At 47.9% G+C, this 15189-nt stretch overlaps 1 protein-coding gene across 1 annotated transcript in view; it reads right to left on the bottom strand.

Annotated features, from left to right (window-relative positions):
- The window catches only part of Casq2 (calsequestrin 2), a 71627-nt gene that overhangs the window by 46495 nt on the left and 9943 nt on the right, over nucleotides 1–15189 (bottom strand). Inside the window, exons 2-3 of the mRNA XM_050157529.1 lie at nucleotides 2910–2994; nucleotides 547–686 (exon numbers count right to left, since the gene is read on the bottom strand). Of these exons, the coding sequence (XP_050013486.1) occupies nucleotides 547–686; nucleotides 2910–2994 (225 nt within the window). The remainder of the gene's footprint in view (nucleotides 1–546; nucleotides 687–2909; nucleotides 2995–15189) is intronic.

Raw genomic sequence — 15189 nt, 5'->3', positions numbered from 1 at the left:
GCAGGTTAAGATCCTCTCTGGTAAGCCAGCTCATGGGCTACACAGAATATTAGAAATGGGTTAGAACAATATGTAAGAGCTAGCCAATAAGAAACTGGACCTAGCCGGGCCAGGCAGTGTTTGAAAGAATACAGTTTCCGTGTAATTATTTCTGGGTATAAACTAGTCATGCAGGCGGCCGGGTGCCGGGGACGCAGCCCTGCCGCTCCTATTTCAACAACCTGTCACCGGAGCCTGGCTTCAAGCCCCTTGATCACCTAATGTCAGCCCTACTGCTCCACCCACCTTGGCCAGACCCGGGCTCCTTATTCCTGGTCCCATTCTTGTTACTTCTGCACCGTATGGTGTTAGGAAAGGATGTGTCCAGCATGGGGCACAGAGCCAGGCTTAACATCTCTTTTCCTTTTCTCTAAACCTAGAATGACCTCCATCCCTGACTCCATCTTGGTCACTTCTTCTGGTTCTGGCTTAGAACCCATTTTCATCTAAGGTCTCTGCAGCTGCCTGGGTCTTCTACTGTTGCTCTCGGGGCTTGAAGGTGCTCACTCTAGGAGGACAGTCTCTACCAATAGGGGTGTGCTTTTCTCCAGGGCGCAGCCTCTCGCACAGAGCTGGGTGGGCCAGCCTCTCACACAGAGCTGGGCGTCTGTGTGTGGACAACTCTTTACTCGGGCCCCTGGTTGATGCTGGGAGGGCAAACAGCAGCTTCACCTTTGACCCAGTACCCTTGGTACGAAGTGCTGTACTTTAACAAATCCTTGCGGGGACGCTGTACCCTCCACGCCTCCGGAATATTAAATAGCCAAGATTGACATTATTGCAAATCCACCACATTATTAATTCTTCAGATCGGTCATTTTCAACTCTTTTATCCAGGAAACGCTGTCTCCTAAGGAACTACAAAGGACCCTCGGGAGCAGGAGGGCTGGGCCACAGCCTGCTGCTCTGAACCCCATCTAAGGAGCTACTGACATACCCCAGCATTGGATACATAGAATATTCTTGACTCTGAAAGCATCTGATCTTTAAATGTTCCTCAGGAAGCATCAGTCAGCATCTTGTTTGGGATTTTGTCTTGAGTGAGGCCAAGTAGGGCTTCATATCCCATTGTAGCCATGACCGAAGTGAGGCAATCAGGAGAGGAGAGTGAGGGTAAAGGGGCTGGTTTGCAGAACACAACCATATCATGAAAACCCCAAACATCCAACACCTGCATTGCAGCTGCTTTCATCCCACCATTGACCCTAGAGAAAAACATATTTAGATAGACCAAGCACCGTCATGCCCTTGGCCAGTCTGTTCTTGTGAATTCTCGTTCAGCCTGTGCTGCCTAGGTCTGAATATTTCTAGGGCACTAGCACTTTTTAAAATTTTACTAAAAATTCTTCCAAATACCACCCACTCACTAAAGCAGTGGCAGGTTGGGAGCAAGGCTAACAATCAATGAGCTGCCAGGGAAAGAGGTAGAACTCATTAAATAGTTTTGACTCTAGGAAGAGTTGAATGTATTTTACGTCTATGCTCAGGACAGAAAAGGTATTTTTAAGACATCTCCAAGGAAATCGATATGTCAGTCATTCTCAGTAAGTCGTCACGGGCATGAGTTCTTCCTGTGTCAACTTAAGTAGTCTTCTCTAAAATAAATCTTATCTTTACAAATGTCTGCTCTTCTAAGAAATAAAACAGGAAAGAGTGTTTTGTAATTTGCTAAGATAATGCATCTGCATGTACCTGGGATAATGCATCTTCATGGACCCAGGATAAGGCACCTGCATGGACCTGAGATAATGAACCTGTATGTTCCTGGAGCAATATATCTGCATGTTCCTGGGATAATGCATCTGCATGTACCTGGGATAAAGCATCTGTATGTACCTGGAATGATGCACCTGCATGTACCTGGGATGATGCACCTGCATGTACCTGAGATGATGCACCTGCATGTGCCTGGGATGATGCACCTGCATGTGCCTGGGATGATGCATCTGCATGTATCTGGGATAATAAACCTGCATGTACCTGAGATGATGCACCTGCATGTGCCTGGGATGATGCACCTGCATGTGCCTGGGATGATGCATCTGCATGTATCTGGGATAATAAACCTGCATGTACCTGGGATAATGAACCTGCATGTACCTGGGATAATGAACCTGCATGTACCTGAAGATATCTATTTAACCACCACTAAGATTTTTTTGTTCTTCTGTGCTTACTACTCCAAATGCAATTAACCTTTCTTCAAAGGGTCTGTTTCATAACCTCCTGCTATTTTTAATAGCCATTCTCCACTGGTCATGCAGAAAAAGCTAAATGGACAGTGTTGGGGGTGGTATTTGGAAACCAGCGGGGTTCCTTGTGCCCTTTCTCCTTGGGATTATGGAATGGGGATCTTAAAGGGCACTTGATCATGACATATTGACATGAGAGATTACCGCTCCCTCTGCCTTGTCGCTTAACCGTGCCTCACCTAAATCTATCCAGGCTGAAATTTTGCAGCTGGGGTTCAGCCTTAACTTTGGGACTTCTGGAGACTCTGATGTAATTGCATCCTGTGTTGAGTGCTGCTGGAATGTTCCCAGAGAGGCCCAGAGAAGCCACTGAGGCACGAAGATGCAGTAGCTGGGCTTCTAGATGCCGTGGGAGCTGTCTAGATGCCCCAGAGCCTTACATCACTTTCTCTCTGCCTGATACTGATAGAAAGATAAATTAAATGATTCCTGCCAAACCATTAGATCAAGGCCTAGGTTTACTTTTATCAGGCTCTTCTCTGACCCAGAATGGCATATGCGCTATCATTTTATGGGTTTGGAAATAATCCAGTTACCATGCAAGATAGATATAACTGCCTTATTTTGTTTTCCAGACACATTTGTTTCTTCCTAAGGGATTTCAAATAACAAACTTACCCAGCCTCTTGGCAAGCTTGGCTTCTTTCTTGGCATCCACCATCACAAAGCCTATGTTTTTATGTTCCAGAACCTGGGCCACGAGCTGGAGACAAACAGGTAGAGGAAGTGAGTTAAGGGAAGAGTGACAGTAGAAGCCATCCCAAGCACCAGGGCCAGCACCCTTTGCGCATTCTGCTACTCGGACCTCTGATGAGTCAGCAAAATGCTGAGAATCTGAGCAGGGAGCTAACGGGAAAGATCTGGAAAAACACATCTATGGCCACAAGCCCCTTTCTGCCCTTGAGAAGACAAAATTGGGCCGCAGAGAATCCAAAAGGAGCCAAGGGTGCTCAAACACTCAGTGGACACCTGGTATGGAGCCTTGAGCCCTTCTGCAGTTGTCAAACAAAACTGTCAGGGACACATTTTTGAGTGAAGGAGTCCTGAGGCCTGGAGGCCTCCTGCCCCTGGACTGGCATGGTGCAGGTGCCCGCTGGCATCTGGAGGGTTCCTGAAGCCCATAGTGAGGAAAAACAAGGGGAAGTGTCTGAGGATGGAGGTACCATTGACCCTAAAGTTCAGGAGGATGCATCGGTGCCTTGGACAGGGAGGTAGCAAAAAAAACCCAAACAAACAAACAACAACAACAACAAAAAAACACATTCTAGCAGACAGCAGCATAGGAGATGAATGTAATGCTATTTTATTTGTATTTTAATAATTAAAGCTTGCCCAAGGATCAAAAAAGTAAAAGAGCCACACTGGCCAGACTTAGAGACCAGGCAGCAATGGCACACACCTTTAATCCTAGTAGCCACAATGGCACACACCTTTAGTAGCTACACTAGTTTGCCATAGAAACCGGAAGGCAGTGGTGCACACCCTTAATCCCAGAACTAGAGAAGATTATAAAACAGGAGACTGCTCTCACACAGTCTCATTCTGAGATTCCTGGAGGTAGGATCGCCGTTTTGGACTGAGGTAGAGGTAAGAGCTAGTGACTGGCTGTTTTGCTCTTCTGACCTTCAGGTTGAATCCCAGTTTCTGTTTCTGAGTTTTTATTAATCGTGCTTCAGATGAAGCCATATGTAAGACTGGTGTCCAACTAAGCTTCCTGAAACTCTCAAATGTTAGAGTGCCATTTCTCTGTCATCTTGCCCTCTCACCAAAAAAAGGGCCTTGACGGAAGGAGGATACCACGAAATACGAAATGTCTGGGGATTGAACCTGGGTCCTTACAAATGCACACTGAACCATTGTGCTACACTTTGAACCCAAATACTACTTTAAAAACACATGTATTTGTTAGGAATATTTCCTAACGTGAGCTCCCTGCCAACGCAAAATTCCCAATCAAGCCGAATCAAAACATGCCAGACTAAATATTTGAATTTTTCACACTGTGGTGGTTATTTTCATTTTTTACATCTGTGTTCTCGCTAGTATGGAATATATCAGTGTATTTTTATGTTTTTCTTGTAGCTTATAACCTTGAACTTATTTATTATTTCTACGAAATTTTTCTTTCTTTGGAATTCTTGGGAAATGTCCGGGTAGGTAATCATGCCACCTGCAAAGGTTTCTTCCTTTCCCATTTGTCCGACTTTCCATTTCCTTATGTTTCTGCCCACTTTTCCTTCTGCCAGTGAGAACTCTAGTCCTGCTCTGAAGATGGTACCTTGCTTTCTTACCTGGTCTTTTTTTATTTCATTTTGTTTGCACCTCAGCCTTCCGGATGGAGCTTTTTTTTCTTTCTGTCCTTTTCATTCTGCTACATAGTTTTCAGGTTGATCCTGTGTCTTCTACAGTTCTTTGGGGGTTTCTTGTTTCCCCCAGAAACTCGGGGACTATTTGGCTCTGCGGGTGCTCTTTGTTCTGCTACCCTCTGTTCTGTGACTGTTCTTTCGCTCCATCCTCCGTTCCTGTGTCTACCCCTGTTGTATCCCCCGCTGTCCTTCTTCCTTCCATTCCCTTTCCAGTTAGACCTCCTAGGTCCTCCGAGGTGAGCGCAGATCTGTCCTGGCCTAGTCACGCTTCCTTCTCATCTGTTCTCAGTCTTTCTCTTTTTCTCTGGCTCTGAACCAGCCCCTCCTTCTGAGACTAAGGGTCCTAACAAAATGTCGATCTGCTGCAGGAATGCCCGGTGCCTGTAGTGGAGAGAGGACCCCAGGAACGGGGAATCACTGCCACCCTGAACATCCCAGAACGTTTCTCTTTTCTTGGCTTTTGTCCGGGACTGGGAAGGCTGGGAATGCTGTGACTCACCATGAGGTCCCCGTGCCAATCACTGCAAATTCTCTCGGGTGTAGGCTATTGTATGCAATCCATCAGACCAGGCTGTGTTCTTTTTTCCTAACAAATATTTATTTTTTCATTGCAAGCCACCCTGTCCTATTTACAGAAGTCAAAATCTTAAATGAATGTCCCCCTGTCAATCATTCAAAGCCGCCACACCCAGCTTTGCAGTACAGTAAATTCCCCCCTCTTCTCCAGCATGAGTCTCGACAGTAGTCCTTAAACTTCAGTCGGCACAAGAATGACCCGGGGCTCTGTTAAAATGGGGCTTCTTGGTCCTCCTCGACTGAACTGAGAAGCTAGAGCTGGGTGGGGCTCAGGAAACCACGCTCTCATCCACCACTGTGCAGCCACACCCCATGGTTCTGAGGCCTGGGCTCTCCAGTCAGTCACTCTCTGGAAAGCACAGCGTTTCCTCCGAAAGTTACACGGCAGTGTTCCAGCTGTGGGCTCACGTTGGCTCTTTTGATCTCTCCATTTAGTGTGGGAGGTACTACTAATCCAGGGAGGCAAGGAAACGGTCCACTGAGCACTGGAGGCCCTCACCACCCAGCTCTCACAGCCTGCATTATGTCCACGTAAAGATGGAAAGAGAGCTGACTCCACAAGGTTGTCCTCCTAAACTCCATAGGCGTGCCGTGCCATGTGCGCTGCGACAAGCACGTACCACACATCCACACCCCCAACACACACACACACACACACACACACACACACACACACACACACACCAACACACACACACACATCAGGAAAGAACGAGAAATTAACTTGGAGAATTAAACAAGAGTGTTTGATTCCAACTTCTCCTCAGGACACACCACCACATTTATTTGTTTGTTTTACGTAAGCACAAATGTGTTCATCTCTTGGGCGTGTAAAACATAACCTTTCCTGTCTTGATATCTGCATGGGACTTTTGAATATGGCTGAGTGGTCAGTAACTATCACTGTCCTATATCACAGATGGGCCAGAAAGCCCCACTATGTGAGGTGTACCTTCCTCCTCTTCCTATTCCTCTTCCTCCTCAGCATTCTGACTCCAGATTCCTGTACCTCCTGAATCGCTGCCAGCTTCCATCCTCCCTCAACCCAAAGCCTGCCCCTCTGAGCTTCACCGTTGCCATCACCAGCTCTAGCATGCAGCCTTCACAAGCTTAAATCGGTCTGAGCCAGCAGACATCTAAGAGTACTGCGGGACTGAATGAGGAAGGGGCTGTGGTGAAGACCTGGGACCTCTGAGCTAACTCTTGGTGTGACTGGGTTCCTGAGGACCGGTAGTCTCTGGGGAGGCTGGAGTAGGCAAACTGGTGACGGCTGCCTCTTGCACGTGGCTTATTTCCTCCATCACCCCACTCCTACACCCTAAACGCCACCTCACTCACCCTCTCTCCCTCAGGTCTCCAAACTTTAGCAAAGCTTGGATGCCCAGAACAGGCCCAGGCTCATCTTTCACTCGATTGTCCTTTCTAGAAAGCCGGTGGCCCATCCCCAGGAGTGAGCTCCGTCACCTTCTGTAATCTGGGTTTACATCTCTTCTGTGCTGTGACTCTTTCCTCACTGTGGCCATTTCAAGTGTCTCCTGTGAACTGTGCAGTTCCTTGGAGACAGTGGGTGCACAGATGGATTGGTCCAAGCACATCACAAGTTCAAGGAGCTTGTGAGCCAGAGAGGCAAGAAGCAATCATCGCCCAATACTGTGAGTCCCGGGCGAGAAAAAAGGTTGCCTCCACGTTTCTTAAATGCCCAGAAAATCGGAATACTCTTCTATATGTGACTGTGACTTTCTCCTGCTAGCTTGCAGCCATTCCTGACTGGCTTGAGTTTGGTGGGTTCTTTCACTGTCTTTCCAGAGAGGTCATCCTAGAAACTAGCGCCATCTGTTGGCCGGTTATATGCAGCTCCTGGAATGGAAACATTGTTCACTCTCTCAGAATCATTAGGATTTGGTTTGGCCATTGCTGATTTTTTTTTTTTACCCAAAAAGAACTTCTAACAAAATTCTATATAAATAATATCGTAGATAACATAACTAAGCAATATAATAATTCAATAGTTGACAAGTGTATGTTTTTGGTATGTCATTCTCTTTCTGTTATATTGTATTCATACTACCATTGCTGTTGGAATGATCGGGTCCGTGTGCATGCCACCTTTAAATGAGTAAGTGACCTATACTTGTTAGACCCCAATGATGAAGAGCGTGGGACTTAGTGTCAATTCCTGGACTGTATTCTTTGTCACTAGTCTGTGTTGTAACTTCAGTGCACAATACAGGCAGTAACAATATCTACACCATGGGACTCTTTTGAGCTTTTGAAGGTCAACAGAAATAACAACTATGAAGTGTTTGGCATGGGTCCTCACATACAGTAGATGCTTAATAAGTGTAGATTTCCTCCTTAATAGTATGAAGGCTGGGCTGTGGTAGTGCATGCCTTTAATCCCAGCACTCGGGAGGCAGAGGCAGGTGGATCTCTGTGAGTTCGATGCCAGCCTGGTCTTCAAGAGCTAGTTCCAGGACAGGCTCCAAAGCAAAACAGAGAAACCATGTCTTGAAAAACAAAACAAAAGTATGATAGCTGAATATGGTTCTGGATTGTGTGCTGATCCCCAAGAATGAAAGCCCAGGGTATCAGAATGGAAAGAGAAGTAACGATCGTTAGCTAAGGGTGAGTTAATGAGAGAGGCAGCCAAAAGAGCAGGGCAGATTTAAAGGCTCTGGAGTCTCATGAGAGAGAGAGAGCTTGTGGGCAGGAGTGGGAGGCAAACCAAAAAGAGCCTGGCAGGCCATGAGGAGTGTTGTGGGTTTGGTTTCCATGAACTTTGGGTGTGTCTAAATATCCCCCCTCACAGCCCTGCATGGTGGGCCCTCTGCCTCTTCAGCTTAAAGGGAGCCTGCATCTAGATATGTTCTCCGGTCCATCTAGAAGGCTCCCTTCACCGTTCTCCACCAATTCTGCTGTCTTTGTAGTGTACCTGGACATGCTAGTTCTCTAGAAGGTGACCCCTGAGCCCTGCTCCCAACTCGGTGCTTACCCTGATTTACCTAAGATTTTCCTCTGCAACTTTCCTTTGGTTTGGATATGATGGTTGTAATTATCACCTCTCTACTGCCGGTGTTCAGGCAGCCGGCTCTGTCTCTGTCTGCCTTTCTCCCATGCTATCTCCAGCACCCAGGAGGGTAGCTGAACTGACTCCCAAATTAGTGCCTCAAGTAAACGAACCAATTAAAAGGGAGACTGCTTGTGAGAGCAGAGGCCAGTGGGGCAGTGGACGGGCAGAAGGAGTGAGGGCATCCACAGGTAATAAACAGTGTCAACGTAGGTTTGAAGGGGGACATGTCAAGGGCTGGACCGGAACAAGCTAGCTCAGTGGAGCAAGTTGTATTTGGAGGAGCTAAGAAGTGTCCTATGTCTAATATGTATAGGAAAAAGAGTCCAAGGACCCCCCGGACCAGGCAGAGGAAGGGTATGGGAAGGAAGGGCATCCAGGTGGCAGGCAGGCTCGTGGTCAGATTGGGAGATGACTCTGGTCTCAGACAGAGGTTTGGACCATGAAGAAGGAAGAGCCTTATATGGTGGCTAGTATGAGTAGAGAGATAGCTCTAGTACCAGCGAGGCCCAGGCCTTCTTCCTTGGCTTTCGAGAGAGAACAAAGGAGAGGGGCCACGAGGTGATTTAGGGTCTCCAGCCAAAAACCAGAACAAAGGACAAATGGTAACGTCAGGAGAATATTCCAGAACTGGGGTTAGATTCGCAGAACTGATAGAGTTGTAGTGAATTCATAGTCACAGAAAACACTAAAGCTTCCCAGAGGAGCTGAGGGTGTGAGAGGCTGGGCCACTTAGGGGCCTGGGGCATGACAAAGCCTCAGGCCAGAGCTGGCAATGTGAGAGGCTGTGAAGCAGATGCGTGGAGACAGGTGCCTGAAGAAGCACCCACCCTGTGCAAGGAGGAGCTGCTCAGAAGCTGAAAGGCATGAAAGGATCACTATGGTGCCCTGATTGCAGAGTCACTAAGACCTGGTGTCCCAGGGAGTCCAGAAGGGGCAGGACCCCCAGCTGGTCTCCCTCCTGGATTGGTAAGCCATGGATGACCTTGTAAAGAAAAGCCGGGACAGGCGCCAATGCAGGGAACTGGACAGTCGAGTGGGTGGCAAGGACAGGCTGGAGCAGGTGTGGCTTGCTTGTTCCAGAAGTTTGTCCATGAAAGGAAGTCAGTGCACAAGGGAGTGAGAGGGACAAGTGCCCCCTGCTGCCGGGCTATTGCCCTGGGCCTCAGAGGTCAGGGCATCCGATAGGTCTGTGTGTGCCTCCCACGTCCCTGCATAGGACTGTGTGTGCCTCCCAAGTCCCTGCATGGGTCTGTGTGTGCCTCCCAAGTTCCTGTATGGGTCTGTGTGTGCCTCCCAAGCCCCTGTATAGGTCAGTGCGTGCCTCCCATGTCCCTGCATAGGACTGTGTGTGCCTCCCAAGTCCCTGCATAGGTCTGTGTGTGCCTCACAAGCCCCTGCATAGAATTTATCAGCTCTAACACAAGGGGGAGAGGCTGGAATTTCCTCCTGCATGGAGGCAAGATGGGAAAGAGGTTAGGGGCAAGAACTCTGGGAGAGGGCCACTTGAAAGAGGCGGCTTCTGCACACTCAAGAATCTGCAATCATCAAAACCAAGAAGCCTGAGGAGAATTCTGTAGATCTCTGCTCAAAGACGCTGTCCCTCAGGCCAGCCACTAACAGTACCCTGGCTGCACTGCTGTTCTTTCCAAGCGATCCAGGAGCCAGAGAGCTCTGCTCTCCCTGTCCCTCCCTGATGCCATCTGGCAACATGTCAAACTACTCAAAACTGTGTCCCCTGAAACCCGAGAGCCCGCGTTTATCTCTGGTATCTCCTGTCGCTTTTGGCCACTCTCAAGCAAGTCCTAGGCTATGTATAGCCTGCCAGTTGGCACACATTATGTCAACCAAGGAGGCTGCTGGGGACGAGGACAGCTATTTATGAGAATCAAGCATTTACTGAAGCCTTTTGAGGCCTGCGGTGGGTAGCCCTTGAAAGTGCTGAGGGGGGAGGGAGGCTTCTTATTTTCTTGGCACTTTGGGGACCTATCACCCCACCCAGTGTCAAAGCAGGGACCCAAAGGCTGATGCTGTGTGTTCGCTGCATCCCTCCAGGCTGAACATCTATAAAACAACCGCAATAAAGCACCAATTAGGGAAACGGTGTAATGGCTCAGTGGGAAAGGCCCTTGCCTCTGAACTTGGATTTGGGCTCCAGTACCCACGTGGTAGAAGGGTACAACCGACTTCACAAAGTTGTCCTCTGACCTCCATACATGCCATGGCATGAACACACACACACACACATACACATATTCACAGACACACATGCGCACACACAACACAATTAATTAGATTAAAATGTTAAAAAAGATAGTACTGAGTGGGCATTCACTATGCCAACCATTGCACTAACTGCCTTGCGTGAATTTTCTTTTGTAATCTTCTCGAGGGGCTCCCAAGGAAGAGCTCTGCAGATGAGAAAACAGAGGAACAAGAGACTAACCAACTTGTCTGCCACCACAGTTTTTATTTTTTTTTTATTTTTATTTTTTTTTTTTGGTTTTTCGAGACAGGGTTTCTCTGTGGCTTTGGAGCCTGTCCTGGCACTAGCTCTGTAGACCAGGCTGGTCTCGAACTCACAGAGATCCGCCTGCCTCTGCCTCCCGAGTGCTGGGATTAAAGGCTTGCGCCACCATCGCCCGGCCACCACAGTTTTTAAACAACCCCACTGAGAGTCCAGCCCCGACGCTGCTCCAGAATCTCTCCTCCACTGCAACCCACTTCTGCAGAGGGAACCAGAGGGACCTGAGCCCACGCCCTGGCTCTGCTGGTGGCCAGCTGTGAGCTGAGCAAGTTATAGCTTCCTTGATCATCAAGTTTCTATTCAAAAAAGAAGCGAGAGCCAATTGTTACCAGCATGACTTAGTGGAGGTGTATTCCCTGTAAAAGCCACCGCGGGGCAAACCCTATTCTAAACCTTGTCCTGACCACAAGCATACATGGGTATCTCCTGCAGGGGAAACTGGTGCTAACACAGTCCCGCAAGTCCACCCAGCACTTCTCACTCAGCAACAAGTGCTGGAACCCCAGAGTGGATCTTTCTGCTCAGATCCCATGCTGCTAGCCCTAGGCCCACATACAGTGAGAACCTTTGCTCCATGCAGCTTCTGACACGTGGGCACCTTCTCTCGCTGCACAGCTTTGGGTGATATCCAGTGTGACAGAATGAGGGAGGCTGTCCCTGGAGGTCAGGGCTTTCGTTTATCCATCTTACACTAACAAGAGCATTTCATGATAAAAAACAAATGGGCTTAATTCCCAGTAACACACACTCACACACACACACACACTCACACACACACACACACACACACACACACACACACACACACACACACAGAGAGAGAGAGAGAGAGAGAGAGAGAGAGAGAGAGAGAGAGAGAGAGCGCGCTAACAACAAAATTAATCCTAAGGCAATATTTGGGTCTGGAAGCACAGTGAAGGAACATTTGCCTTGCGTGAACAGAGCTCTGGTTCAATCACCAGCACCATATAAATAAATAACCTGATTAATTAATTATTTATTAACATGGGGCTAGGCCGTGCCCTTTCCTAATGTTCTTAGCAGAGTTCTGTTCTCAAGAGCTGTGGAGATGCAATCTGGCAGACTCCCTGAAGCCCTCCCCCCACATACACACTGAGAAGAACCCCACACACAGTGCCCTTTTGGAGGTCAGAAAGAGAAGGCTGCCCTCTATATTCACTTTCTCTTGGTTAGTATCATCTTTTATTAGAAAGGGGAGGAGGGGGTGTCCTGCCCATAGAGAGACCTCCCGTTTGTGAACGAAGGGTTTGGACTTCTCTGTCCTATGGTGTACACTGAAAGTCAGAAGCCTGGTCCTCCTGGGCTGAACTTTATGAAATAACTGAGCCAGACTAGATCCGGGAACTCAGGGGGCTGGGGTGGATGGGGCTGCATCGTAAGTGCAAGGTCCCCCAAAACAAAACAACAACGAATTCTGACAAGAAATCACATCTACTAATGATAGCAGAGGCTATGGAAAACTAGCTTGTGTGGCGAGGGGGATGTTTTATGGGATGTCACACAGCGGTGAGTTCAAAAGCAGTCTGTAACTGTGCACCAAGTATGTGTGGGTCACTTTACATGTGTCTTGTGTCTGTTTTACAATTATAAGATTGTCTGGGAAGAAAGTACATATTGTGGCCATTGGAATATTTTACAAAACAAGCATTCAGCCTTGGAAATTCCCACTCTGCCTGCAGCCACATGGCTAGCACACAGACTCAAACTCATTTGCTTCATAGGTAAATTGGGGGGGGGGTTAGCTAATAGCTTGATATCCTGACCTAGGATGCTTGTGGGGAAGGGGTGAGACAGAGCCGGGTGAGGGCCAGCCCAGAACGCGGCAGATGATGGGGAGGAGAGGGTGCCTGGCTTGGGTACCCAGCAGCAGGAGGGAGCTCCTGGAACCAGGCACCCTGAACACTCCGATGCCTTGGCAGCCCACAGCATCGCAAGATGGTGTGCTGGATCTCTTCCTGAGAGGCTGTCCAAGCAGAAACAGCTTGGGTGGATAATTCTGGCCTGCTGCATGTAGCTTAGACTCTGCAGAACCTTCTAAGACATCTTCAAACAGCCTGACGCTTTGGGATGAACTGGCTTTCTAGGGCGAACAAGTCACATTAGGTGTGGACAGAGACTGACGCTCACATGACACTCCCCACCCCAACTTGCAAAGCATAAGTTACCAGAGAGCCGGGCTGGCAATGGGAATAAAAAGCCTTTCAGTTTCTCTAGCAGATTCCACGTCCTCTTTCTTTGACTGCTTTATCGTGTAAGAGTCCTTACTGTATCTCCATGGTGCTGGCTTTCATGGTAGCTCATTTAAAAATGGGTGCCCGTGAGAGGCTATCTAACCCCGATGATACAAGATGGTGGGGAGAAGCTTCGAGATGTACTGTGGTTCTGATGTACGGGGTAGGACTATTTTTATTATTGTACGTGCTCAATGTGTCGGGGGCTCATATGCTGTGTGGTTCTTGTGTCACACAGAGGGCTCCAGGGATCAAACTCAGATTATTCGGCTTACGCGATAAGCGCCCTTACCCACTGAGTCATCTTACCAGCCCCTCCATTTGCGAAATCTTCACGTCTTCATTAATTCTGTACAGGGAAGGCTTAACTACAGTCAACTGAACCCCCCCCCCCCACTAGCTTCTTGTTGCTTACTCATCCCAGATCACCTGCACTGTATAAAGTGCCCAGCAAAGGCCCATTCTCCAGTTTCGGGGCGCCAGAGCGTCACATGAGTTGGGAGTGTGGGGGAGAGGGGAGGATGCTTCTCCTGGAACAGCGCGGGCTCTATGTGAGGACTCTCAAAGCCAAACCAAAATAAGCCTGACCTCATCTGGTTTTTCTCAGAGTGGAGCAGGTGTGAGACTGAAGAGGGCCGTCTTTGGTTGGGGAGCAGTTGGACAACATCCCCGAGTCCTGCGTGCGCTACTATTCTCTGCCCAGTATTCCCACATCATCCCATCTGCAGATTCACTCGACTCCAGCAGCTTCATTCTGCCTTGGGGTTTGGAAGAGCAGCCACTGGGACCTGTGCCAGTGCTAAATGGGCTCGGAATGCAGGGCTGGCCTGAAAAAGCTTGGGGCTTCTTTCTGTCCATGTGCACAGATACACGTGGGACTGAGAATCTCAAGGTTTGTTAAAACAAACAAATAAACAAACAAGAGCATGTTTTACCCATATTTCAGTGGGAGGAAGCAAAGGAGAACACGCAGATTGTAGGATCACACACATTCAACCTCTTTTCTGTCCTGTACTTAAAAAGCAAAGCAAACAAACACACAGAAAAACTTGATCTGGAGAGAAGGCTCAGGCTGCGAAGATCCTGGCCATCAAACCTGTTTACTGACCTGAGTTTGAGCCCCACGACACATGTGGTGGAAGGAAAACCCATCTTCAAAAAGTTGCTCTCGGGCCTGCGCATTACTGGTGCACACGCCTTCCACTCCACCAAATTACGTCATTCGAAAAAGAAATCAAGCAAAAGTGTTTTTCCAGTATAGACAATGTGTGTACAAATCCCATCCTTTCCTTTCCCATCTCTTTCTCTTTCCACCTATCTGTTCATTCTTTCATCGTCATTTACCCATTAAAGTCTAGCGAGGTGTTAAGCTTCTGCCCATTTAAACACAGTAACCGCTTAGGAGCCACACAGAGCCCAGCTGTAGAATTCAGCGTGGCTAGGTGTGGGTGAAAATCCCGAGTATCAAGACACATGCTTTCGTCGCTTGGTACTACCTACAAACCAGAAACTCTCCTGGTCAGCTCTTCAGTTGTATAGTGGAAGGAGCTGGCCACCTGAACCGAATAGGTATGGGTTCAAATCCTGCTTCGTGCTGAATTGTCATTTCCTAACTTTGTGATTTGGACAATTTTTCCTCAACTCTCTGACTTCCTTCTCTGCGATGTGGGAATATCAGAATTATATAAACTATCATATGCAAGGTTTCTGCAGTGGGCCTGGCTCACAATACATTCAGTAATACCTACTGTTTCCCTTCTCCTCCTTTCTTTCCATATTTGTTCAAAAAATTTCACAGAGTACCCAAGTGTCAGACCCTGTCCAGATTCTGAGACCTGTGAGTAGGACAAAGTCCTGAACTATGTAGATTCCACATTCTATAGAAATTATCACACAACATGCAAGATGTTAACCAAGTGCTATGAAAATAAGAAGGGTAGAGGAAAAGAAGCAGCCTTGGAGAATATATACTATATACATATATATAGTATATACATATCCCATATATATAGTATATACATATCTCATATATATTCCTCTATCCATATATATACATATATATATGGAGAGAGAGAGAGAGAGAGAGAGAGAGAGAGAGAGAGAGAGAGAG

Source organism: Alexandromys fortis, unplaced genomic scaffold (assembly GCF_014885135.2).
Source record: "Alexandromys fortis isolate MF-2015 unplaced genomic scaffold, M_Fortis_MF-2015_v1.1 scaffold_78, whole genome shotgun sequence".
NCBI lineage: Eukaryota > Metazoa > Chordata > Mammalia > Rodentia > Cricetidae > Alexandromys > Alexandromys fortis.
The sequence above is the reverse complement of the archived record's forward strand: the minus strand, read 5'-3'. Positions and strand labels throughout refer to the sequence as shown.